Raw genomic sequence first — 25,449 nt, forward strand, 5'->3', positions numbered from 1 at the left:
TTATTTGATTTGCCACAACAATTAATCAAGACTAGGCTTGTATATAATAACTCCTAATTGAAGATACTATTTAACAACAATTGACACAATGATTAAGATTATGCACAAAAGGAAAACAAAATTCCATATAATTAAATGAACAAAGTAGTTATAGATTTATTTGATTGTTTAATGTTTACTGCTCAAAACCACACATACAACAACAATTGGTACACTTAATAGAGTTACATCTCATCCTTCTAGAACTGAAAGTTTGCATAGTTCACACGTGTTTGTTGGTGCAATCCATATACGTATATTCAAAATCAATTTAGCCCTAGCTGAAGTCAAGTCGAGCCTGAAATTAATTCCTTTTTGGTCCGAGTCTATGAATCACTTTGACGACTAGCTAAAACTCATGGAAGGCAAACCAAAAAGTCTCGTTTTTCACGTGTTATAGTCAGTAAATGTCACTTTCCACAATTACTAAACCGCGTAGCAATAATACATGGACAAGTTTTCTTTTATAGAGAGCTTACAAATGAGTTTGACATTTCTCTGAACCTTCTTAGAGACCTACAAGCAAGCTTCATAGAGACATTGTTGGACCAAGTTTTTGGACTAGTTCCATCAGCCTTATAGCTTATACATTTAGAACTTGGTTGCTTATTGCTTAGCAATCCAGTACCATAATTAAACTCCATTATGACACTTTCTATTTCCATCTCTAATGCTGTTAGAGTATTATTGGCTATCACCACTTTGGCTAACATGGAATTACATTCCATAGTCTTAGGTGCGGCAGTTTCCAAATCAGAGGCGTTGGAACAAGAAGCACATGCTTTACTTCGATCTGGGCGGTGGAGTGGTTACAAGATGAAGGCCAACACCACAAGCCACCATTGTCATTGGCTTGGTATTACTTGCAACCTTCATGGAAGGATTACAAGCATTTCTTTACATGGCCGCTTACTACTGGGGAAGAACCTGGGGCGATTGAAGCTCTCTTCATTTCCAAATCTAGTCCATCTGGATCTTAGCGGTGCTAGACTCGTCGGGGGAATCCCATCAAACATAAGTGAACTTTCAAAAACCTAAACCTCTCAAACAATAGTCTCTCGGGCGAGTTACCTCCTTTCATAGGGAAACTCTCTCGTTTAGTGATGCTCGACCTTTCTTATAATGAAATCAGCGGTTACATTCCGGAAGAATTGGGAAGCTTAAAGAATCTTGTCACACTAAACTTGAGCGCCAACCAGTTTATTACTATCCCTTGGGCTCTTAGTGCCTTGAGCAACCTTACTCATCTGAATATTTCTTATCAATACGTATATGATACTAGCGAAGGTTATGAGTTACCTCTTTCATGGGCAAAACTCACCAAATTAGTGATGCTTGATGCTTCATATGGTGGAATTAGAGGTTCAATCCCTCTGGAAATCGGGAAATTAGTAAGCCCACGATGTCTGTACTTAGGTGGCAATAAGCTCAGTGGACCACTGCCTTCAACATTGGGTTATTTAACCAATTTGATCGAGCTCTATATTAATCGGAACCAAATTTTCGATTTTATTCCTTCAGAAATAGGGAACCTCAAGAGGTTGACATATCTTGATCTTAGTGCTAAAAATCTTAGTGGTAAGATTCCCCCTTGTCTCGCAACCTGGCAACTGAAAATCAGTTTGTCTAACAATTCCTTACAAGGTCGAATCCCGCATGAGTTTAACCCTTACTTTGAAAATGTGTCATTCTTCGGCAACAAAGATCTATGTGGTGACATCAAATTCACGGATGTCCATCTTTGCTCTGCAGGATCCATTCACAAATCCATAATCATCTTTTCCATATTAATGCTCATTGTGTGGCCGTTACGTTTCCTGCTTCTGTTGATCTACAGACGTGGATATACAAATAAAAAGAGCACACTTTGTGATACAACTTCAAAGAATGGAGATATATTTTCCATATGGAATTATGATGGAAAAATTGCATATGAAGACATCACAAAAGCAACAGAGGACTTTGATATCAAATATTGCATTGGAACCGGCAGTTATGGAAGTGTTTATAAGGCACAATTACTAACTGGAAAAGTAGTTGCATTAAAGAAACTTATCGAATTTTGGACAAAAAACACAGCAAAACGAAAGGAAAGAAAAGAAGCTTTTTCTGGTGTGAAAAACTTACTTCATTCATTTCTGGACAAAAATATATAAACATAACCTTACAATAGTAAATCACCTACTTTTCACCTACCATTGCAGTAATCATACCATTAAAAGATAAGTCATACTTTGGTTACCTAATACAACAGTGTTTTACCAAAATCTGAATATAAAGTAACTAAACATCAAAAAGGAACTAAGACACCAACAAAAGTGTCATTACACTAACAAAACTTCATAGTTCAGAGGCAGAGGAACCATCTCTTAGAAAGAGTTTCATGAGTGAGATAAAAACTTTGACAGAAATACAGTACCGAAGCATTATAAAGCTTTATCGATTTTGTCTGCACAACACATGCATGTTTTTGATTTATGAGTACATGGAAAGAGGAAGCTTGTTTTGTGTACTAAGGAATGATTTGGAGGCTGTGGAATTGGACTAGAAAAAGAGGGTGACCATTATTAAAGACATAGCCCATGCCTTGTGTTACTTGCATCATGATTACACCACACCAATTGTTCATCGCGATGTAAGCACCAACAACATTCTACTAAACTCTGCACTTGAAGCTTTTGTTTCTGACTTTGGTACAGCTAGGCTCCTCTATTCTGATACCTCCAATCAAACCATACTTGCTGGTACTTATGGTTATATTGCACCCGGTAACTTTAAACTGCTTCATGCTTTGCAATTTTGTCCAAGTTTAACTACTACTACTTTTGCTTCTTCTGTTGTTTGCCAATAAGTAGGTGTCCCATGTTTCAGTTTGGTTCCACCAACCAAGAGTGTATCTAATGCTTCCACATGTCGTAAATTGTAGAACTCGCTTACACAATGGTTGTAACTGAAAAATGCGATGTTTATAGCTTTGGAGTAGTGGCGCTTGAAACATTAATGGGAAAACATCCAAGGGAATTATTGTCCGCGCTATCTTCATCTTCATCTAGAAATATAATGCTATCTCAAGTGATAGACCAATGTCTATCACCCCTTACAAGCCGAAAGGTTGTGCAGGATGTTTTTCTTGTTGCCAAAGTTGTTTTGATGTGCTTAGATGTTAATCCAAGCTATCGTCCAACTATGAAACAAGTATCTCAACAGTTTCTTGCTGGTGGAGCACCAACATTATCCAAGACCTTTCGTGAGATTTCACCCAGGGATCTCATGAATTCACAATTGTACTTGGATGCTGATAGTGGCGATATGATTAGTTGTGTGTAACAGTCCAGTACCATCCGCATCAAGAGATTGTCCTCTTTGGCCCAGGGTTCGTTCCCTCTCTCCCCTCCTGGCCTCAAGGTTTTGTCAAAATGCGTCTTGAAGGGAGAGGTATCCACAGCCTTATAAAGACCGCTTCGTGCCCCTCTCCAACTGATGTGGGATGTTACAATCCTCCCCCCTTGGGGCCCAGCGTCCTCGCTGGCACACAAATCCGAGTCCGGCTCGGATACCACTGTAACAGCCCAGTACCACCCGCATCAAGATATTGTCCTCTTTGGCCCAGGGTTCACTCCCTCTCTCCCCCTTGGCCTCAAGGTTTTGTCAAAACGCGTCTTGAAGGGAGAGGTATCCACAGCCTTATAAAGACCGCTTTGTACCCCTCTCCAACCGATGTGGGATGTTACATGTGTCTCTTGAATTTGGGAATATCTAAGCAAATGGAAATGGAAAACTGAAAATGCTGGATGATTAGTTCATCCTGTTCTGTTTTGATTATTGTGTAAAACCAGAGGAAGGTTTTAGCTGTCCAGGTTCGATTTACTTTGCTATTTCAATAGTTTTCCCTGTTGTTTTTTTATGTTTAACTAGCTTTATTAGATGACCAAAAAAAGATGCTTACTTAACTAGTTGCTCTTCTGATACTTCAGAAATAAGGAATAAGATTATTAAAAAATTATTGTCACAAGTTACAACTCTTGTAACTAACAATTAAAAATTCAGTGATATATTTTGGTAACAGATCATTTTATAGTATTTCGATATAATCGTGAGATATGGTTGTATAAATCATGCTGCATATGAGATTCTTCTATCAGAACTTACATTTAAGCAATGAGTTGCGGTTGAATTTAAAATAATTATTTGAAAGATAAACTAAAGAAACATTTGGAGATTAGTTACATCTTTTTATTCAATTTTCAAAGACAGTAAGTAGTAAATCAAATCCGTCCTACATATATATATATATATATATAAAAGAAAATTATTTAAAACATATGGTTTCATTGGTTGCTTTGTTTGGATTGTATAATCATTATGCTTCACCACCACAAGGAAAGCAAAAATCCATGTATTAAATGAAAAATTTGGTCACATTCAAGTTTGTTTGTATGTTTGTTTAAATATTTTTTACTGCTCAAAACTACAGTCCACAGGAATAGTACACTCAAGAATTATCGTACGTCAAGAAAACTTGCATTGCTGTTAACGTGTTTATTGGTCGAGTCTTTTTGGTCTCACATAATAAGAGCCAATTTGGTTCTCCGTCAACTAAAATAGAACTTGGACCCTAAGGTAAGTAGGTTAAGAAATAATCACTTTCTATTTTGGCCCGGGACAAGAACTCACTTGATTTGTTGACTTGCTTAAACTCAGTTTCTATAGTCAGCAATAATTGGCCATACACATTCCATAATTTCTACACCGCGTAGCAACAGTTAATGCATGGAGGAAAGTCATTTCTCTGGACCTTAAGAGAAAAAGACTTGGACCAAATTTTTGTACCTAATCCATTAGCACTGCATAGACATATCATACATATTCACAACTTGGTTGCTTCATGCTTAGCAATCCAGGAATATCGTAACCAATATTGTACTGAAACTAAAAGTATATGCTCTCAAATCTGAGTGGTGGAGAGGTGCCGACAAGATTTCTTATGCCACAAGGCATCATTGCCACTGGCCTGGTATTACTTGCAACCATGCTGGAAGAATTTCACATATTTCTCTACATCACAATTTCCTATCCTTTCACAACCTCGGGGAATTGAACTTCAATTCATTTCCAAATCTAATCATCTGGATCTTGACAGTTCTAGTCTGCTAGACTATGGGGGAAATACCACGGGAGATTAGTAATAGTTTATTGGACAATGCAAGGATTTTTCAAGTATGTGGGGCAAAATGCATAAAGTTGTAAAGTTTATTTATTTATTTATTTTTTTCCAAGAAGAAGTAAACAAGATATATATATATATAGATATATATTTTATAGAAAATATATTTCATGAATTTTTCCAAAAAGAAAAATTTCGTGAATAAAAAAAAGAAAGACAATACAAAACTGAGAACAAAGAATGTTACAAGAAGTCAAAAACTAAAAAGTATAGAAAGCATAGTTGCTCCTAATCAACAGATTTTATTTTATCTTTTTACAAACAAAAATTTCATTAACAGAAAAGATAGACAAAAATACAAAATGGAGGAAAAAAAATAGTAACTCTACATAAATCAAAAACTAAAAACCATAGCTGCTCCTTATCAAAATGCTGTTTTTTTTATTTTTTATAGAAAAGTATTACTAAATCTTGTTGAAATTGCATTGTTTTAATTACATATGATAATTATCATTAAAACATTAAAATATCTTTGTTGTGATTGGCAATCTCTGATCTGTAGGGAGCCTCTCTAAGCAGTTCATAAAATATTTAATGTAATATGGAAAAGCTTGAGGTGATCAGAACGTCAAATACTTGTCTTTGTATTCTGGTCTGAGTGAAGAACACGATTGACTTGTTGACTTGCTTTAAAGTCATATAAAAGTAAAGTCAAGAACTCTCTCATTTTCTTGTTTACACACTACATAGTCAGAAAACGTTGGTGATATAAATTCCACAATCACTAAACCGCGTAGTAGTAAATTAACATGGACAAGATTTCTTCTATAGAGCTTTATTACTAATTAGCCAAGCGATTTCTCTGAATCTTCCGGGAAATCACACTGCAGATACATGCACAGAACTTGGTTGCTTATAGCATAGCAATCCAGGATCAAAACTGAACTCAATTATGGCACTTTCTATTTCCATTATGGACTTTTCTTGTTTTAACCAGTTTCACTGACATAAAATTTCATTCCATAGTCTTGGATGTGGCAGCTTCGAAATCAGTGTGATGCGTTATTTCTACAAGGATATGGGTCATACAAGTAATATAGTGATGAGCAAATATCGTTCCCTCAAGATTGATATACGAAGCTTTGTTAAATACCGAAATTATTGAATAATTATTTTTATTTGACATCCAATTCGACTAAAACTAGTGCAAAAAAACTTATATTAACATTAAACTAAAGTAGTAAGATAAGAAATCAAGAGAAACAACACACCTAAATAATGGAAATGACAAAGATTGTTATTTAAAACTCTAGGATATTGATTTCTCTCTTATTCTTCTTATAATTGAACTTAACTTGGGTGATAAAATATTGGATTTCTAACCTTAATGCTACCCAAAAGGGTTTCTAATTACATCCAATTCCTTATTCCTAAAAGAATTAGAATCTATGGATATTTAGTGGAAATTTAAGAATCCTTTCCTAAATTAATCTAAAAATCCATGCATTAATTCCCCTTTTTTAGGTTATTAACTTTCTAATTAAGCTTCTCAACTTTAACTAAAACATGAATATTGTAATATTCCTAATGACAAATCCATTAAATAACTATTTTCCAAGGAGGAATTCATAAATCTACCCAATACCCAATTGGGCATCATTATAACATTAAATCCAAGAAATACATAAGAAAAAGAATAAAATTTCTCAACATTAATCAACCCAACATTCAGTTATAATCCAAATAAAAGTTCCATCAATACCCTAGATAATAAATCTAGAAATCCATGCACAAAATATAAACCAAATCCAAAATAAAATATATATCTATCATTAAATCCACATCAAAAACAATATATATATATATATATATGTATGTATATATCCAAATACAATTTAGATAATGATAAAAGATAGTGAAAATTCAAAGGAGGAATTTTGTAGAGGAATCCCTTTAATTTTCAATCTTTCTCCAAGCCCAAGTTTTCTCTCTCTAGATTTAGCTCTCTCTCTTTCCAAATTGAGTGTGTTGCTCTCTAGTTTCTTTTCCTAGCTATCTACAATGGTGGCTCCTTTCCCCATTCTCTACCGAGCCCTCTTCTTATACATATATAGGCCACCCAAATAAAGCCTCCTAAAATGATCTCTAAAACCCTACCATTTTTGGTTAAATCTAACCTTTACATGAAGATCAAAAGGTCATATATGTGCACATAACTCTCACATGCCTATTTCAAATGAGGCCACATGATATGCACATGCCAATCTCTATACTAAAAGCACATGCCTTGCACATTCTCTCATTAAAGCTCCATTTTGAGCAAAATCAATGAAAGACAAAATTAAAAATGAAGGTATGGAAAGTCAACATTTTGAAAATCTTGAATAATGGGTGGCATGTTTGACTTGGTTTAGGCATAGTGAGCTTTCTTTCTCTCCAAGGTAATCCCTAAAGCTTTTTAAAACCATGTAAATTAGTCTTAATTTCACCTTAGAATTTACCTACATAAGTACACAAAAGCATATCAAAATAGCCATAAAATACTTGAGTTTTCCATAAATAATCAAGCTATTAAAGACTACAAAAATGAGCTAAGACTCACTTATCACAATGCCACGGGAACAAGAAGCAAATGCTCTATTCCAATCTAGGTGGTGTAGTGGTAATAAGATAAATACCAACACCACAAGCCACCATTGCCATTAGCTTGGTATTGTTTACAATCATCATGGAAGCATTACTCATATTTCTCGAAATGACTATTACCTATGCAAGGACTACCTCAGGGAATTGAACTTCTCTTCATTTCCTAATCTAGTTAGTCTAGATCTTGGCAGTGTTGGACTAGGGAGAACAATCCCACCAGAGATAAGCGAACTTTCAAAGCTCACCTCAACCTCTCAGATAATGATCTCTCGGGTGAGTTACCTCCTTCACTAGGAAACCTTTCTCATTTAGTGATACTTGACACTTCTTCTAAGGGAACCAATGGTAACATTCCTGCATAATTGGGTAGCTTGAAGAGTCTTGTTACACTAGACTTAAGCTCCAACTCTATACATGGGACAATTCCTCCGGCACTTGGTCTTTTGACCAACCTTTCTCTTCTTAATATTTCTCATAATTATATAGAAGGTGAGTTACTTCTTTCATTCACAAACCTCTCCATTTTAGTTAAGCTTGAGATTTCACAAAATCAAATTAAAGGTTCCATCACTTTAGAAATAGGCAAGTTAATAAGCATACATGGACAAAACCTAGGTAACATGCTTAGTGGACTACTCCCTTCAACTTTGGGTCACTTAACCAGTTTGACTGAGCTCTGCATTGATTGGAACCCTATTAACGATTCCATTCCCTTGGAAATAGGGAGCGTAAAGAAGTTGACATATCTCGATCTTAGAGGTAACTATCTCAGTGGTGATATTTCCCCTTGCCTAGCTTCCTCGCAACTGGAAATCAACTTGTCGTACAATTCCTTAGGAGGTTGAACCCCACATGAGTGTAACCTTATTTTAAAAGTCATTATTAGGCAACGATGATGATTTATGCAATGACATCATATCTATAGATGTCAATCGTTTCTCTATCGGATTCATCAATAATCACAAATTCATAATCATCTTTTCCATTTTAATAGTCATTGTGTTGCCATTCCTTCTCATAGTTCTGTTTGTCTACAAATATGGATGTAGAAGTAAAAAAAGCACTCTTGGTGATACACCTATGAAAAATAGAGACATATTTTCCATATGGAATTATGATGGAAATATTGTGTTCGAAGATATCATAAAAGCAACAGAGGACTTTGATAGCTAGTATTGCATTGGAATTGGTGGTTATGGATGTGTTTATAAAGTGCAATTACAAAATGGAAAAATAGTTGCACTAAAGAAACTTCACAATTCAGAGGTAGAGGAACCATCTCTTACAAAGAGTTTCATGAGTGAGATAAAACATTTGATAGAAATACGGCATAAAAGCACCATAAAGCTTTATGGTCTTTGTCTGCACAAAACATGCATGTTTTTTTAATCTCTGAGTACATGGAAAGAAGAAGCTTGTTTCGTATATTAAATAATGATGTGGAGGCAGTGGAATTGGATTGGAAAAGGAGGGTAACCATTATTAAAGGCATAACACATGCCTTGTGTTACATACATCATGATTGCTTTGTACCAATTATTCATCATGATGTAAATAGCAAGAACATTCTATTAAACCCAGCACTTGAACCTTTTGTTTCTGACTTTGGAACGGCCAGATTTCTCCATTCTGATACCTCCAATCAAACTATACTTGCTGGTACTTATGGTTATATTGCTCCTGGTAAGTTTGCAACTCCTCGCTTTCCATTTAATTATAGTACGAGATTAATTACTAGTTTTGAATTTATTTTTTTTTTAATTATTTGCTTTAATGTTTACTAGTTAGTTGTAGTGATTGTTTCCTATTATTGCAAACACAGTTTAATAGGTGTACAAAATTTTACATGACCAGTTAACATACATGAAAATCCACAAGGAAAAACAATGTTTAGCACTAGCATTAGTGAGCTACTAACCGATTGACGGATACATGAATCTATCACATTTTTTTGTCTCTATTGTTGTCATAAGAAAAATATTCAACATTAATAATGAATAGTTAATGAAAGTATTTGGTATATATGAAATTTAAGGAAATTGAACATATGTAGAGTTCATCTGATGCCTCCACATGTTGCAGAACTAGCTTACACCATGGTTGTAACTGAAAATTTTGACGTTTATAGCTTTGAAGTAGTGGGGCTTGAAACATTGATGGGGAAGCATCCAAGGGATTTATCATCCACACTATCTTCATCTTCATCTAAAAATATAACGCTATACCAAGTCTTGGACCAACTCCTATCACCCCCTACAAATAAGAAGGTTGTGGAGCATTTTTTCTTATTGTCAAACTTGTGTTGATGTGCTTGGATGTTAATCCAAAACATTGTCCGACAATGAAACAAGTGTCTGAAGGTATGCTTGCTCTTGGAGCACCAATATTACCAAAGATCTTTCGTGAAATTTCGCTCGACGACCTCATGACCACTTTGCAAGTGTATATAGTTGTTGAAACTGAGATTTGAATATTTCGTTTTCTAGAGGTAGAGAAGATCTAAACATATGAAGATTGAAAACTGGGATATTCTAGTTGTTCCTATTGTTTCTCCAGTATGCTCTGTTTTCACTGGTGTTGCAAAACAGAGGAGGAAGGTTAATTTATTTTTTTATTTTTTTATTTTTTGGGTCCTTAAGGGTGTGTTTGGTATGTTGGATTGGCCGGGATTGGATGGGACACAGTCTCTATCTGATGTTTGGTTTATCGTTTTGAGATCGGGACAAGCTTAACCTAAATAGTAAACTTATCCCAATCGATTGGGACACATCTGAACCGTCTCCCCCCGGGTCATTTTTGTCCCAAACTCAAAAAAGTCCTAGTCTGTTCTCTCGCCGAAGCGTATCATTGCCTTGTGTGGAAAATCAAAGGAAAAATCACATTTGGAACTCTCAGAGAAAGAAACATGATCGGTGAGTATGTTTTCTTCTCTACATCTCTGTATCTATTTTCTTCTTCCTGTGTTGTGACCTTTCTTTTTATCCTTTGAAATGAAAGGCCATCTTACTTGATCTGGAAAGGGCTTCGATTTGCAAGTAAACCCCGGACCCAGGCAATTGTCATCTTCCTCTCTGTTTTATGTTGTCATGGTGGGTGTGGATTTGAAACCCAATGTCATATCTCGCTGACATATCTTAGGAAAAAAAAAAAAAAACAAATACTTAAAATTTTTACCCAAAATTCGTTATTTTGTTCTGTACGTTTGGGAAATTTTTTTTTCTCAATTTGTGTTTTCTTTCAGGTTGGGAAAGGCCTCCATTTGCAAGTACCCCAAATTTGCAAGGACCTAGGCAATTATCTTCCTCTCTGTATGTCATCATGGGTGTGAATTTGAAACTCACTTTTCATCTCTCGCCGACATATCTAAAAAGAAAAAAAAATCCTTAGAATTTTTACCAAAATTTGTTTTTTTTTTTTCTCTGCGTTTGGGAAATTTTTTTTTGCTTCAAATTGTGTTTTCTTTCAGGTTGGGTTTATATTCGTTTAGCTTTATTCTTCTTCCTATTTCATTGGAGACAAGGCTTTTCATTGCAAAAGATCGAAAGAGCTCGTCGGACACTTGCATCACTCGGACAAAGAAACACGGTCAGTGAGTATGGTTCTTACCCTCCATCTCTGCAGCTCTGTATATAATGTTTTCTTCTTTTTCCTTCTATGTCTTGATTTTTCTTCATGTGCCAGTCTTACTCGATCTAGTATTAGGCAACGAAAACTAGCAAGTAAGTCCCAGAGTAGAAACCCAATTTTCTTGTTAGAGTAATAGGTTTTAGTTTAATGGATTGCATATTTTTTTTTTTATTTGGTCTTGTGTGTCTGAAGTATGTGAAATGGTTCTAACTTAGTTCTTTTTTGTGCTATCTTGATTTGGGTCGGTTTGATTGATTGTCCTCATTTGGTTTTGATTTCACCTGTAGTTAGTGCGGTATCTCGGGATTGATTTGAATTTGGTGTGTTCGATCTTGGTTTTGTGTTTAGAGATGTATAGCAATGTTATTCAATGGGTTCTGTGAATTTGTTGTGTACCAATCCTTCAAAATCTCTATGTTCACGCTAATGGGATGGATGTGTTGAATATGATGATTGATTTTTTTTTATTTTTTTTATTTTATTTTTTTATTTTATGATGATGATGAGCACTTTGCCAACTGCTAAAAATGAAGTTTTAGGACCAACGAATATCTTGCCAACAAAACGGACATATAAATATGTCAAGTGGTTTTTGGGTCTCTGTCTGCATGGATCTCATGTGCCATCAATGATAATTAATGATGGATCTGCTAATTGCCCATAACACATGTGCTACCAATATATTCAGACTTTGTTTTTAATCATGAAGGTGGATTCACTGCTTGCTTAATGTTTAGGGGATACAGGTTTCCACTTTTATCTCTTAGTTAGTTTTTATCCAGCACTATCTTCAAACTTGGTCAGGAACTTATAGATCTTTCACTCCATTCGCATTTGCTTTATTTGATCTTATCTTTGCCTAGTGTAGAGTCCAACTTTTCCAAAGATGTCGTATGGAAAAATTTATTCAGCAATCGTATAATATATGTATGGTATATTCTGTCCATTCTCATATCTTTTGTTTTTTGTTCTATCTATTATGTGACCCTTGAATGATTTGTTACATCATATTTCGGCAATTAGTACAGCATATTTAGCAGTTGGCAAAGTGCTCACATATTCTGACTCATTGCTACTAAAGATTTACATTGTAATAGGACCTTGTAGATCATTACTACTCAAATCAATGGTATCTAACACTGTGGAAGGTGCATTTGGAAACTCAAGACCCCCACTGAATCGATTGTGTGAAAGGCCAACACTTTGCTGCGATGGAAAAGCAAACAAAAATGAAGGGATAGTTCCATGAAGAAAATTAGACCCTAAGTTAACAGAGACGAGGTTCAAAAGGCCTTCCCATTGAGCTGGTTTAGCCGAACCTTTTGAAATAATTTATTGGATGATATCAAGAGTTTCCAGAGTTGGTACCTGGAAGATCTCCTTAGGTAACGAGCCATATAACCCGCATTCACTGAGACTCAAGGAAGTCAAATTTGAAAATTGGCAAACATCACTTCTCTCAAGAGAAGGAAAATGAAAGGCCAGGAAAGTTTGCATCTTCCTTGGCCAGCATCACTTCTCTCAAGGGAAACACTAACATTATTGATGCAATTGACGCTAAAAAACATGGACATACTGTAAATGAAAGTAATGTAGGTAATGTCACAGCATCACTTCATACCTATTGTCATATAACTCAAGATGATCTTCCTGGTTCTGAGAGCAATGGCAACATGAAATAACAGTGGTGCATGCTAAATATGAAGCTACCTGAGGGGAATGTGTCAACAAGTTCAGCTAGTCAGCAAGCTGATCCAGCTGCCTCTTGTCACCTAGGTTACGTGAACATGTCAAGTAAAGTAGAGAGGGATGAAATAGAGAGGGATAAAATATATAAATTTACTAGTTTTCTTATGTTTTCAATGTAAATTTACATGTTACAGACCAAACTGAACTCGCTGGAAAGCAGGGTATGATATTGTTTTGAAGTTTCAAATGGCTGACATCTTATATTTTATTAAATTTGTAATTATGTCAAATTATATAATTTGTTCAATATTCACTCTTGTAACCATGCAACAATTACATTTACCAAAAACTATGCAACAATTACATATATTATTATTTCTACATCTATGAAGTCAGTTTACTTTGAACAATAATTCCTGCTAAGTCTTATTTTCATCTTTTAAAAAAAAAAAAGAAAAAGAACAAAAACTTAATAAAACCTCCTGAACAATATCATCATTGGGTTTTTCCAAGTTGCATATAAATATATACAGTCCGTCTATGGTGCGGACGGTTCTCATGCGGACCACAGTATTGGTGACAATTTTTCATAGTATTGGTGACGATTTTCTAAAAAACTATCGTTAATACTATGAAAAACCGTCACTAATACTGCGGTCCTCATACGGACCGTCCTCACCATAGAATTTCCGTATATATATATATATATATATGAGTTTGCACCGTTGAGTTCCACATATGTGTATAAATATATTTAAAATAAAATAAAAATGTGTTTTGCCATTTTACCAAAAACAAAAAGAGTATTGCTATGTAATATTTATAATTGTAGTCATAAATATCATTAATTTTTTTAATTTTTAGTTACTTATTATTTATAAAATACTATGTTATAATTTAATTTTAAAATTATATATTAATATAACTTGTGGGTGTTAAAAAATATTAAAATTTTGAATGTAAATATAAATATATAAATTTACAACTTTAATTAAATATAACATTTTTTTATTGTAATTATAAATATAATTTTTAAATTTTTTATTTTAAAATAATTAAAAATTATAAAATAGTCAAATTCAGTCTAATTCTGCATCAAATATAGAACAACTAATTCATTATTCAGTCCAAAACAATACCAAACACAGGACTGCACTATTCTATCATGTTTGATCCTGTCCGATCCGAACTTATCCTATCCGATCCAGTCCGATCCGATCCTATCCTGCGTACTAAACACACCCTAACTTGCTTTTTTAGATAACCAAAAAATAATAATAATAAAAGTTGATTTGCTTTATAAAATCATTTTAAACGCATATTAAAAATTGATTCAACAACAAAACTTGTTATTTAGAGAAAGAAAACAACAATAATAATAATAAACTTTTGTTTATTTATAATTATTTATATATATATATATACACATATATTTTGTCTCTGTTTGTTGAATTCAGATTCTAAAGCTATCCATACCTAGTATAAAATTTAAACATCCAAAGCAGTTTTTTTTTTTTTTTTTTGGTCGAAAAAGCCAAAGCAGTTGATTAACACAAAAAAAAATTATCTATTTCACAATGAGGAATAATTATTGTCTACCACAAAATGCTTCTTGGGTATCATCTATGAGCAAAAGCCATTCTTCAACTCTTTCGGAAATTTGTATACCATCTTGAACTTTATTAAACCAATATACAAGAAAACTAAACTTTACCCCAATGCTTTCCATGTTCATGAATCCAAAACTCAACCTTATTTATCTGATCTTGCAAGGAAAAAAAGAAAAAAAAGAAAAAACCCTTATTATCAGCTAAAACTTTGATTTGTGACCGATGTCTATTACTAATCAATTAATTAATTAAGGCATTGGTGGTTAACAATTTTTAATTCCATGAAAAATAATTACAAAAAAGTAAATCACACAAACTCCCCCTATATTTTCTAGTTTCAAATTGTTTTCCATATGCACGTTTGTTTTTTACTTTTTTTTCCATCCTTTGAAAAAAAATATTTAAATTTGTTTATTTGTATATTTTAATCTAAAGGTAAATTATACTATCTTTCCCCAAAAAAAAAAAATGGTAAATTATACAAATTTCCCTTATTTTTATTGTTGGGAAGTAATTTGATAAATGATATATATATATATATATATATATTTATATATATTTAGGACCGAACTTATTTATTAATGTTAAGTATTATAATATAATTCTCATTTGCTTGATAGTGCAGCTGAGTTACGTCTAGAATTTAAAGAAACAAATACAGAGCCTCCCAAACGCACCCACAGTATGGACCACTCAACCATTGTCAATCTGGAGTGGGATGCAGAAAGTTGGGGTTGGTGTAATAAAAAAGGAATTATTGGTTGGAGTTGGTGTAGTAAAAAATGATTATTATGAGGGACATCTAATGGCTACTCCGGTGTAAATCCATTTAGCAAGTTAGCAACTGAACTTCAAGCTATGTTGGAAGGTTTGGTATTTCCCACTTAGTATATATGGTCAAAAAAATGATTCAAAGAATAATAATGTTACATGGTTACCAAATGTATTTAGCAGTTGATGTGGTAAATTATGTGATATTATTTTATTAGTTTGAATTAAGTATCTTTTATATTTTCAAATATTTATTTATTTACGTTTAGGTTATATTATTTTTTCAACCGGTAGTGTTATACATATATATATATATATATATACAGTCCGTCTATGATGTGGAAGGTCCTCATGTGGACCACAGTATTGATGATGGTTTTTCATAGTATTAGTGACGATTTTCTAAAAAACCGTCGTTAATACTATGAAAAACCGTCACTAATACTGCGATTCTCATACGGACCGTCCTCACCATAGAATTTCCGTATATATATATATATATATATCATTTACTATATTATTAGGTTTTAATTTTTTATTATTATTTTTTATATAAAAATCATCTGTCATATTTTGTTTATAATTAATTAAATTGATAAATAAATTTGATATATGTAACATTACTTTTGAAAAATCAAGTGAATGCCGTTCACATCACACATCACACTTAGAAGGTCAAAGGTTCAAGATATCAAAAAAAAATTATTGTAAATGATAAAAAAAAAAAATTACACTGGAAAGAAATATAAGGACTTATGATTATTATTTTTTTTTTTTGGGACAATAAAATACCATATACCAGGGATATAGATATATTAGTGGCTAATAAACTCGATAATGCGAAACATTATTCTTTGTTGTGATCGAATTTTCCAAAATATCCATTTAGTGCGAAACATTATATCGGTGGAGAATAAGGGGGAATTAAAACACTTTTGACAATGTTTAAGTGCTTTCATGCCATTGTGCATGCACTTGATTAATTAATGAGTAAAAACTGTTCGGGTTTTAATGAGTAATTTTTTTTACTATCGTCCAAGTGATTATATTAGTTACTAAATTAAGTATTACTGAGTCTTTTTTCTTTATTGAAAAAAAAAAGTCCTTTCTAATATTTCTATAACTTTTTCGGAGAAAATGCTATTTCAATGGTTTGGGAGTGATTTTACAATCATAATAAATTCACTACAAATTAAAAACCAAAAAAAAAAAAATACAGATTCATAGAGAAAATAAAGAAATAATTTTTGTTTTGTTAAAAAAAAAAAATTCTGCCAATTTGATAACTAGAAAAAAAAATAAATTAACAAAAAAATCAGTAATAAAATAAAAATTGTTAACTCAAGAATCAAAACAAAAGAAAAATAACAATTAAATGAGTATAATTTTTATTCTAATTACCTATTTCCTTTTTTATTTAAAATTTGTATTACATAATTTTAATATTGGAAATAGATGAAATTATTATATTAAATAATAGTACCTAAATAAGTATTATAGTGTTTGTTAGAAATAATAAATAAATATTACAATTATATTATATAATTAAGTTTGCAAAGAAGCGAAATATTAACAAAAAATAACATAGATAAATGAGAAAAATGTATTCGAAAAACTGAAATAGAAAAATTACAAATTAGGAGAGAGAAGAGAAATTGAGAGAGGCACATCTTGGATTTTCTTCGGATAAAATAAAATAGTAAATAAACAAAAATTAACAAAAAATTAAAAAAGAAAAACAAATAAGGGGGGCCCTATGTGGGTCGGTCGGTCCTTGAGTGAGTTATATTTCCAAGAGTTAAACATTCCTTCCAAACGCAAAATTGTTTACGTGGGTTATAAGTTTTGAATGTTTATAAGAAACTCCGCTAAGCAGTTCACGAAATTTTTAGAAATCTTTTAAATTTCCATATTTAACATCTACAATTAATTTTTTTGATTTTAGACCTCTAAAATTATAATCAAATAAGCAAATAATATGAAAATTAATTGTATCCCCTTAAAACTCTTTTTGTAAAAATAAAGTGGAAACTCTTGTTTTTCTTTTTTCACTTAAAATGATTAATCAAATTGTGCTATACTTTTCATGGGGAAGAATTTGCTCCTGCTGCTTCAAGTATAATCTGGAGCCGTTGACTTGGTCAGATACTCGATTTCATTTTTGGACCGAGTCAACCAAGCAATTTCGTTTTTGATCTGAGTCAACTCAAGAGCTTGCTTTTATTGTTTATCCAATTTATATGTAAACAAGTAAATATTGGTGATCCACTTGTACTAAGCCTGTTTAGTAGTTTTGAAGAAAGTTTTCTTCTTCTTTCTAGTTTTCGAGATTATTCTACTGAGTAAAATACGTTTGGTCCTCCCGATACTTATACAGTATAGAACTTGGTTGCTTACTGCTTGGCAAACCAGTATTATTACTAAGCTCCACTATGCCACTCCCTTTTTACAATATTTCTATTGTTAGAGTACTATGTGCTATCCTTGTTTTCACCAACATGGTTGACATAGAATTACATTCCATGATCTTGAGTGCCGCAGCTTCTGAATCACTGCCACTTGAACTAGAAGCAAAGGCCTTGCTTCAATCAGGGTGGTGGAGTAGCTATGGTGCAAATATTACCAACACCACAAGCCACTGTTTCCATTGGCCTGGTATTATTTGCAACCATCATGGAAGCATTACACAAATTTCTCTACACGGCGAGTTCTTATTGGGAAAGAGCCTGGAGGAATTCAACTTCACTTCATTTCCAAATCTAGTCCATCTGGATCTTGGCAGTGCAAGACTCATCGGGAGAATCCCACCCGAGATAAGTACACTTTCGAAGCTCGTCCACCTAAACCTCTCAGATAATTGTCTCTCGAGCGAGTTACCTTCTTCAATAGGTAGCCTTTCTAATTTGGTGATGCTTGATGTTTCTGTCAACGGAATTAGCGGTTATATTCCTGGAGAATTGGGAGGCTTGAAGAGTCTTGTTGCATTAAACTTGAGCGCCAACCATTTGTATGGTACAATTCCTCTGGCGCTTGGTTTTTTGACCAACCTTGGTCATATGAATATTTCTCAAAATTATATCCAAGGTGAGTTACCTCTTTCTTTGACAAACCTTTCCAATTTAATGATGCTTGATGCTTCGAATAATGAAATTAGTGGTTCAGTCCCTCCAGAAATAGGGAAGCTAGTAAACCTACATGGTTTACACTTAAGTGGCAACATGCTTAGTGGACCACTCCCTTCAACTTTGGGTCATTTAGCCAATTTGACCAACCTTTTTGTCGATGGAAACTATATTAATGGATCCACCCCTCGAGAAATAGGTCACTTAGCCAACCTGCAAAATTTAGTTCTTGAACAAAATCAATTAACGGGTGCCATTCCCTCAGAAATAGGGAATTTGAAGAAGCTGACACATATGGCCCTAAATTCCAACAATCTCAGCGGCAAAATTCCTTTGGATATAGAAAACCTGAAGGAGTTGACATATCTGGACCTTAGTAGTAACCATCTTAGTGGTAATATACCCTCAGGAATAGGGAATATGAAGAATTTGACTAGTCTGGATCTTAGTTGTAACTATCTCCGTGGCAACATCCCCCCTTGTCTCGCATCATCCCCGCAACTAAGAATCGACTTGTCATACAATTTCTTACAAGGTCGGATACCATATGAGTTTAGCTCTCACTTTAAGAATGTGTCATTCTTTGGCAATGAGGATTTATGTGGTGAAACCATATTCAAAGGTGTCCATAGATGCTCTAATAAAGGAGACGTCCACAAAATCATTATGATCATCTTTTCCATGTTAGTTTTCATTGTGTGGTCATTCCTTTTTGTACTTATGTGGAGCTACAGACATGGATATAAAAATGAAAAGAGCCCTCCTGGTGATGAGACAGCTAGGAATGGAGATATATTCTCGATATGGAATTATGATGGGAAAATTGCATACGAAGACATCATACGTGCAACAGAGGACTTTGACATCAAATATTGCATTGGAACTGGCAGTTATGGAAGTGTTTACAAAGCACAGTTACCCAACGGCAAAGTAGTTGCACTAAAGAAACTTCATGGTTCAGAGGCTGAAGAACCATCTTCGTGGAAGAGCTTCATGAGTGAGGTAAAAACTTTAACGGAAATAAGGCATAGAAATATTGTAAAACTTTATGGGTTCTGTCTAAACAAGAAATGCATGTTTTTGATTTATGAGTACATGGAAAGAGGTAGCTTGTTTTGTATACTAAGCAACGATATGGAGGCTGTGGAATTGGATTGGAAAAAGAGGGTGACCATTATTAAAGACATAGCGCATGCCTTGTGTTACATGCATCATGAATGCAGTCCACCAATTGTTCATCGTGATGTAAGCACCAACAACATTCTACTAAACTCGGCACTTGAAGCTGTTGTTTCTGACTTTGGTACATCTAGACTCCTCCATTCTGATACTTCCAACCAAACCATGCTTGCTGGTACTTATGGTTATATTTCTCCTGGTAAGTTTGCACTACTGCCTGATCTCTGCAATCTTAATTAACTAACTAGCTAATTATTTTGCTTCCTCTAACTGGTATTTTAATTTATTTTTTATTTTTTATTTTTTATTTTTGCTAATATGTTGGTTCCATGTTTAGTTAGTGTGATGTTAAGCTTTGGCTCCAGATTTATAGAAATTGAAGTAAAACATGGTGTAAGAAGAAAAATAAAAAATAAACATTGAGTGTATCTGAAGCTTCCACATGTTGTGAATTGCAGAACTTGCTTACACCATGGTCGTAACTGAAAAATGCGATGTTTATAGTTTTGGAGTTGTGGCGCTTGAAACATTAAGGGGTAAACATCCAAGAGAATTGTTGTTGGCATTATCATCATCATCATCGTCCTCATCATCACCATCATCTTCATCTGAAAATATAATGCTGTCTCAAGTGCTAGATCAACGCCTATCTCCACCAACAAGTCGAAAGGTTGTGCAGGATGTTTATCTTATTGTCAAACTTGTTTTGATGTGCTTGCATGATCATCCAAGGCATCGTCCAACAATGAAACAAGTATCTCAACAGATCCTTGCTGGTGGAGCGCCAATATTTCCTAAGACGTTTCCCACCTTTCCTGATATTTCGCTCGGGGACCTCATGAATTTGCAAGTGTAATATAGATGCAGATAGGAAAGTATGATTAGTATGACTTAAGAGAATGATCCTACGGTTTATCCCTTATGCTCTGCTTTTTAATAGTTGAATGTAGACTAATTATTTGGAAAACCTAATATATTTAAATACATATATTATATTTTTCTTTATTTATACTATATCCTCTAATATATCCCTCATTAACGTCTAAAACTAAAATATAAAAATTAACGAAGAAAATCATCCTCTTATAATATGAACATTATTTGAAAACTTTATGAATGCTTTTTCTCCCTTTTTTTTTTTTTTTTTTCATAACGTCCGTTGTCATGCCAATCCATTAGGCCCATCGCGGGTGGCCATGTTTTGTATGTGGTGTATTGGGTCTCCTAGTGAATCGGTCCAAACCCAGACCATCACCCGTGGGCAGATTTAGGCAAGGCCTGGGGGAGTGCCCCACCTAATTTTTTTTTTTTTTTTAATTTACATATATATAATTTAATTCTACAGTTTTGTCATATTAAATAAAGTTGTGCCCCCTCTAAATTGTAAATTTCTTCTTTTATTTTTCAGATTTTGATTTTTTTTTTCTTTTTTGATAAAGGTTTAAATGATGCTTATCCAATCCAATGGTCCAAGTAATCTCTATTAAATATGGTATAAATATTTTTAACATTAATATTGGTAAAATTCCCACATTTAATGGAATTTTTATTTTGTTGAAATTTTCAATATTCTAATTTTTTTTTTTTTTTACTTTTTCTATTTTTATTTTGAATTAAACTATAGCTATAAATTGTAATTAATTAAAATCTTAACTTACAAATTCTATTTTTTTTTTGTCGAACACTAAAAGCATTTTCCAATTCACTCTTTGTATGTTTTATTTTCTTTTATTTTAAAGAATCAACCTTTAAAAAGGGTAGACTTAAGAATTTAATTTGGCTTTCCAAATATAAAAAACCAAATACACTTTTTTATTTTCATTTATATTATTTGAATTTAATGTGGTATAAACACCCATACCACTGAAAGAGTATTTAACTAGAAAGAAAGAAAGAATTAAATATTTAAAGATAAAGCAAAAATAAAGGGTATTATTAGAGAACGTTTGTATTTTGTGTTTTATCATCCATATCTAACCGTATCCCCTGAAAAATATTTTTTTGGATCTGCCACTGCCATTACCCACCCTTTTTTTATTATAATTATTTATAGATTTATTATTTTAAGTGATAACAGACCATTACATACCTCATCTCTCACACATCAATTTTTAGTCAAAGATTTCAAAAGTATTAATGATGCTTGCCTTTTCTCATGATGATATCAGCGGTGACATTCCAGAAGAATTGGGCAGATTGAAGTCTTGTTACACTGAAGCTCTCACGTAATGGTCTCTTGGATAAGTAACCTCCTTCACTAGGGAAGCCTATTCATTGTAATTATGCTTGACGTTTCTTCTAATCATAAAATCATAGGTAACATTCCTGGAGAATTGGGCAGCTTGAAGAGCCTTGTTACACTAGACTTGAGCTCCAACGCTTTCCAAGGTACAATCCCTCTGGCTCTTTGTCTATTGACCAAACCAACCTCGCTCATCTGGATATTTCTTATAATTTTATCCAAGGTGAGTTACCTCTTTCACTCATAAACCCATCCAATTCAGTGATGCTTGACACTTCAAATAATCAGTTCAATGGAATAATCTCCTCCATTTTGGGTCAATTAAGATCAACTTATCTTAAACTTAATCGGAACCAAATTGAGGGTTCAATTCCCTATGAAATAGGGAACCTAATAAACCAAGGTAATCTAGACCTAAGTGACAACATGCTTAATTTGACGGAGCTATATCTTGGTAACAGAGGTCAAACCTACAGACAAAATCAATTAACTGATTCCGTTCCTTCAAGTACAGGGAACCTGAAGAAGTTGACAATTCTTGATCTCAGTTTTAACGGTCTTGGCGGTAAAATTCCCTCAGAAGTAGGAAATATGATGCATTTGTCCCATTTGGATCTTGGTCATAAACGTCTCAGTGGTAACATTCCCCCTTGTCTCGTATCCTTGCAACTAAGAGTCGACTTGTTGGTACAATTTCTTAAAAGGTCAAATTCCTCAAGGGTTTAGCTTTTATTACTCAGAAAAAGCATTTTTGGGCAACAAGGATCTATGTAGTGAGTGACATCGCTTTCAAAGGTGTCCATCCTTTCTATAAAGGACACGTCCGTAAAACCATAATCATCATTTCAATTGTAATTCTGATCCTTGTCTCCTCATTTTTTGTCCTAATTATGTGGGTCTTCAAACATGGACATAAAAATAAAAAATAAAAATAAAAATAAAAACCCACTTGGTGATGCAACAACAAAGAACGGAGATATATTTTCAATATGGAATTTTGATGGTAGAATTGCATATGAAGACATCACACAAGCAACAGAGAACTTTGACATCAGTACTGCATGAACCGGTGGTTATGGTAGCCTTTACAAAGCACAACTACCAATGGGAAAGTAGTTGCTCTAAAGAAACTTCATGGATCAGAGGCTGAAGAGCCATCTTTGAGGAAGTGTTTCATGAGTGAGGTAAAAACTTTGACGGAGATACGGCATCGAAGCATTATAAAACTTCATGGGTTTTGTCTACACAAAAAATGCATGCCTTTGATCGATGAATATATGGAAAGATGAAGCTTGTTTTGTGTACTAAGCAATGAATTGGAAGCTGTGGAATTGGATTGGAAAAAGAGGGTGACCGTTATTATAGACACGTCACATGCCTTGTGTTATGTGCATCATGAATGCAGTCCACCAATTGTTCATCGCGATGTAACCAGCAACAATGTTTTAGTAAACTCTGCACTCGATGCTTTTATTTAAGACTTCGGAACAGCTAGATTACTTGATTCTGATGCCTCCAATCAGACCGTGCTTGCTGGTACTTATGGTTATATAGCTCCTGGTAAGTTTACACTGCTCTTCACCTTGCATTTTTGGTACAAAGTTCAAGAACTACTTTTGACTTATTTTAATTTTAATTTTTTATTTTTTCAAATATTTGGCTTTAATGCTTTGTAATTAGTTGTAGCGACTGTTTTCCATTCTTAAACAAATAGTATTAAGTAGGCATACAAAATTCTATACCACATTATAGTTAAATCTGTAAAGAAAACAAGTAGTGTTCAGCTGGCGCTATAGTTAACCACCATGCCACGTTAATCTATCACATTTTGTCTCTATTATTATCATAATAAAAGATTTTAAAAAGAAAACACACACACACACACACACACACACACATAATATTAATAATGAGTCAAGAGGAGCTTAATAATCCCTTTTTGTGGAGCGCGTTCTACAGCAAATTCTATATATATATATATATATATATATATTTGGTATATATAGAAATTAAGGGAATTAAACATATACAACGAAAGGAATAGAGAATAATCGAGTTCATGTGATGCTTCCACATGTCTTCAATTGCAGAACTGGTTTACACCATGGTTGTAACTGAAAGATGAGGTTTTTATAGCTTTGGAGTGGTAGCTCTTGAAACATTAATGGGAAAGTATCCAAGAGAATTATTGTCTGCGCTTTCTTCATCTTCATCTAACAATGTAATGATACCTCAAGTGTTAGACCAACGCCTACCACCACCAACAGGTCGGAAGGTTGTGCAGAATATTTTCCTTATTTTTAAACTTGTTCTGATGTGCTGGAGTGCTAATCAAAAACATCGTCCCACAATGAAACAAGTATCTCAACAATTCCTTGCTGGTGGAGCACCAACATTACACAAGGCCTTTGGTGAAATTTCACTCGGTGACCTCATGAATTCGCAAGTGTATATAGATGCTGAAAGCCATATATGATTAGTTCCATTACTATACTTGGATTAGATGTAAACATTCTTCTGAAATGGAATAATAAAGATTCTGGGTGATTTTATCGTTCTCTGTATGCTCTGTTTTGATAGTGTGGAAAAACAGGGGAAGCTTGATTTGGCTGTCAAAGTTCAATTTGCTCTGCTATTCAACAAATTTTTTTTTTTTAATCCGTTTTTTAACATAATATTTTTTTACGATAAAAAAAATTATATGGAAATGTAAGCATATGGAAATGGAATACTATAGATTCTTGGTGTTTTTTTTAATGTTACTTTGTTATGTTCTGTTTTGATAGTGTGGAAAAACAATAACCCATGATATTATTTAAAAATATTCACAAGAAGTCTCATAAAATAACAGTATGAAATTCAGTGATATTTTTGTAACAGATGTTATATTAATATTATATATATAGATAAAATTGTGAGATGTGATTATATATAAAATGCATGTTGCCAATGAAATTCTTCTGTCTCAGGTACATTTCGTAATGGGTTTTGGTGAAAAATAAAAAGAAAAAGCAATGGGTTGTGGTTAAATATAAAAGAATTGTCATTTTTTTTTTTTTTTTTTTGTGAAGGAAAAAGAATGGTCATTTGGAAAACAAAATAAAGAAACATGGGAGATTAGTGGCATCATTTCATTAAAATCATATACTAAAATAAAACATTATTTTTCAAAATTTATGTACATTTTTCATGCGTCAATTGGCGTGCCTACATTTACACCGATCATTTCTACCAACCCAAAAAAAAATAAAATAAAATAAAATAAAACAAAAAACAAAAAACAAAAAACAAAAAACAAAAAACAAAAACAAAAAAACAAAAAACATTTTACACACACCCATCATGGGCCTGTCTAGGATA

At 33.4% G+C, this 25,449-nt stretch overlaps 3 protein-coding genes and 1 pseudogene across 3 annotated transcripts; all 4 read left to right on the top strand.

The window, feature by feature from the left end:
* Positions 1–1,142: 1,142 nt before the first annotated feature.
* On the top strand, positions 1,143–3,366 carry LOC107415170 (MDIS1-interacting receptor like kinase 2-like; annotated as a pseudogene).
* A 5,883-nt stretch (positions 3,367–9,249) lies between these two features.
* LOC107415169 (MDIS1-interacting receptor like kinase 2-like) lies at positions 9,250–11,442 on the top strand. The gene is made up of 3 exons (XM_048471024.2): positions 9,250–9,532; positions 11,091–11,157; positions 11,316–11,442. The coding sequence occupies exons 1-3, from the start codon at positions 9,250–9,252 to the stop codon at positions 11,440–11,442; spliced, it is 477 nt and encodes a 158-aa protein (XP_048326981.2).
* Positions 11,443–17,894: 6,452 nt separating this feature from the next.
* LOC107415166 (MDIS1-interacting receptor like kinase 2) lies at positions 17,895–20,703 on the top strand. The gene is made up of 2 exons (XM_060813858.1): positions 17,895–20,046; positions 20,306–20,703. Exons 1-2 carry the CDS (start codon positions 17,979–17,981, stop codon positions 20,701–20,703), a joined length of 2,466 nt encoding a protein of 821 aa, XP_060669841.1. The 5' UTR covers positions 17,895–17,978.
* Positions 20,704–21,983: 1,280 nt separating this feature from the next.
* On the top strand, positions 21,984–22,815 carry LOC132799083 (probable leucine-rich repeat receptor-like protein kinase At1g35710). Its single transcript, XM_016023451.3, has 2 exons — positions 21,984–22,072; positions 22,179–22,815. Exons 1-2 carry the CDS (start codon positions 21,984–21,986, stop codon positions 22,813–22,815), a joined length of 726 nt encoding a protein of 241 aa, XP_015878937.3.
* Positions 22,816–25,449: the final 2,634 nt, after the last annotated feature.

Source organism: Ziziphus jujuba, chromosome 1 (assembly GCF_031755915.1).
Source record: "Ziziphus jujuba cultivar Dongzao chromosome 1, ASM3175591v1".
In the NCBI taxonomy this organism is placed as follows: domain Eukaryota; kingdom Viridiplantae; phylum Streptophyta; class Magnoliopsida; order Rosales; family Rhamnaceae; genus Ziziphus; species Ziziphus jujuba.

Bases quoted from the DNA above. Each gene is read 5' to 3' on its own strand.
- LOC132799083 (XM_016023451.3), top strand. From the start codon at position 21,984: ATGATGCTTGCCTTTTCTCATGATGATATCAGCGGTGACATTCCAGAA. The intron at 22,073-22,178 runs GTAATGGTCTCT...ACATTCCTGGAG, and splicing joins TGTTACACTGAAGCTCTCAC to AATTGGGCAGCTTGAAGAGC.
- LOC107415169 (XM_048471024.2), top strand. From the start codon at position 9,250: ATGGAAAGAAGAAGCTTGTTTCGTATATTAAATAATGATGTGGAGGCA. The intron at 9,533-11,090 runs GTAAGTTTGCAA...GTTTTCTTTCAG, and splicing joins TTATGGTTATATTGCTCCTG to GTTGGGAAAGGCCTCCATTT. The intron at 11,158-11,315 runs GTATGTCATCAT...GTTTTCTTTCAG, and splicing joins AGGCAATTATCTTCCTCTCT to GTTGGGTTTATATTCGTTTA.
- LOC107415166 (XM_060813858.1), top strand. From the start codon at position 17,979: ATGCCACTCCCTTTTTACAATATTTCTATTGTTAGAGTACTATGTGCT. The intron at 20,047-20,305 runs GTAAGTTTGCAC...TGTGAATTGCAG, and splicing joins TTATGGTTATATTTCTCCTG to AACTTGCTTACACCATGGTC.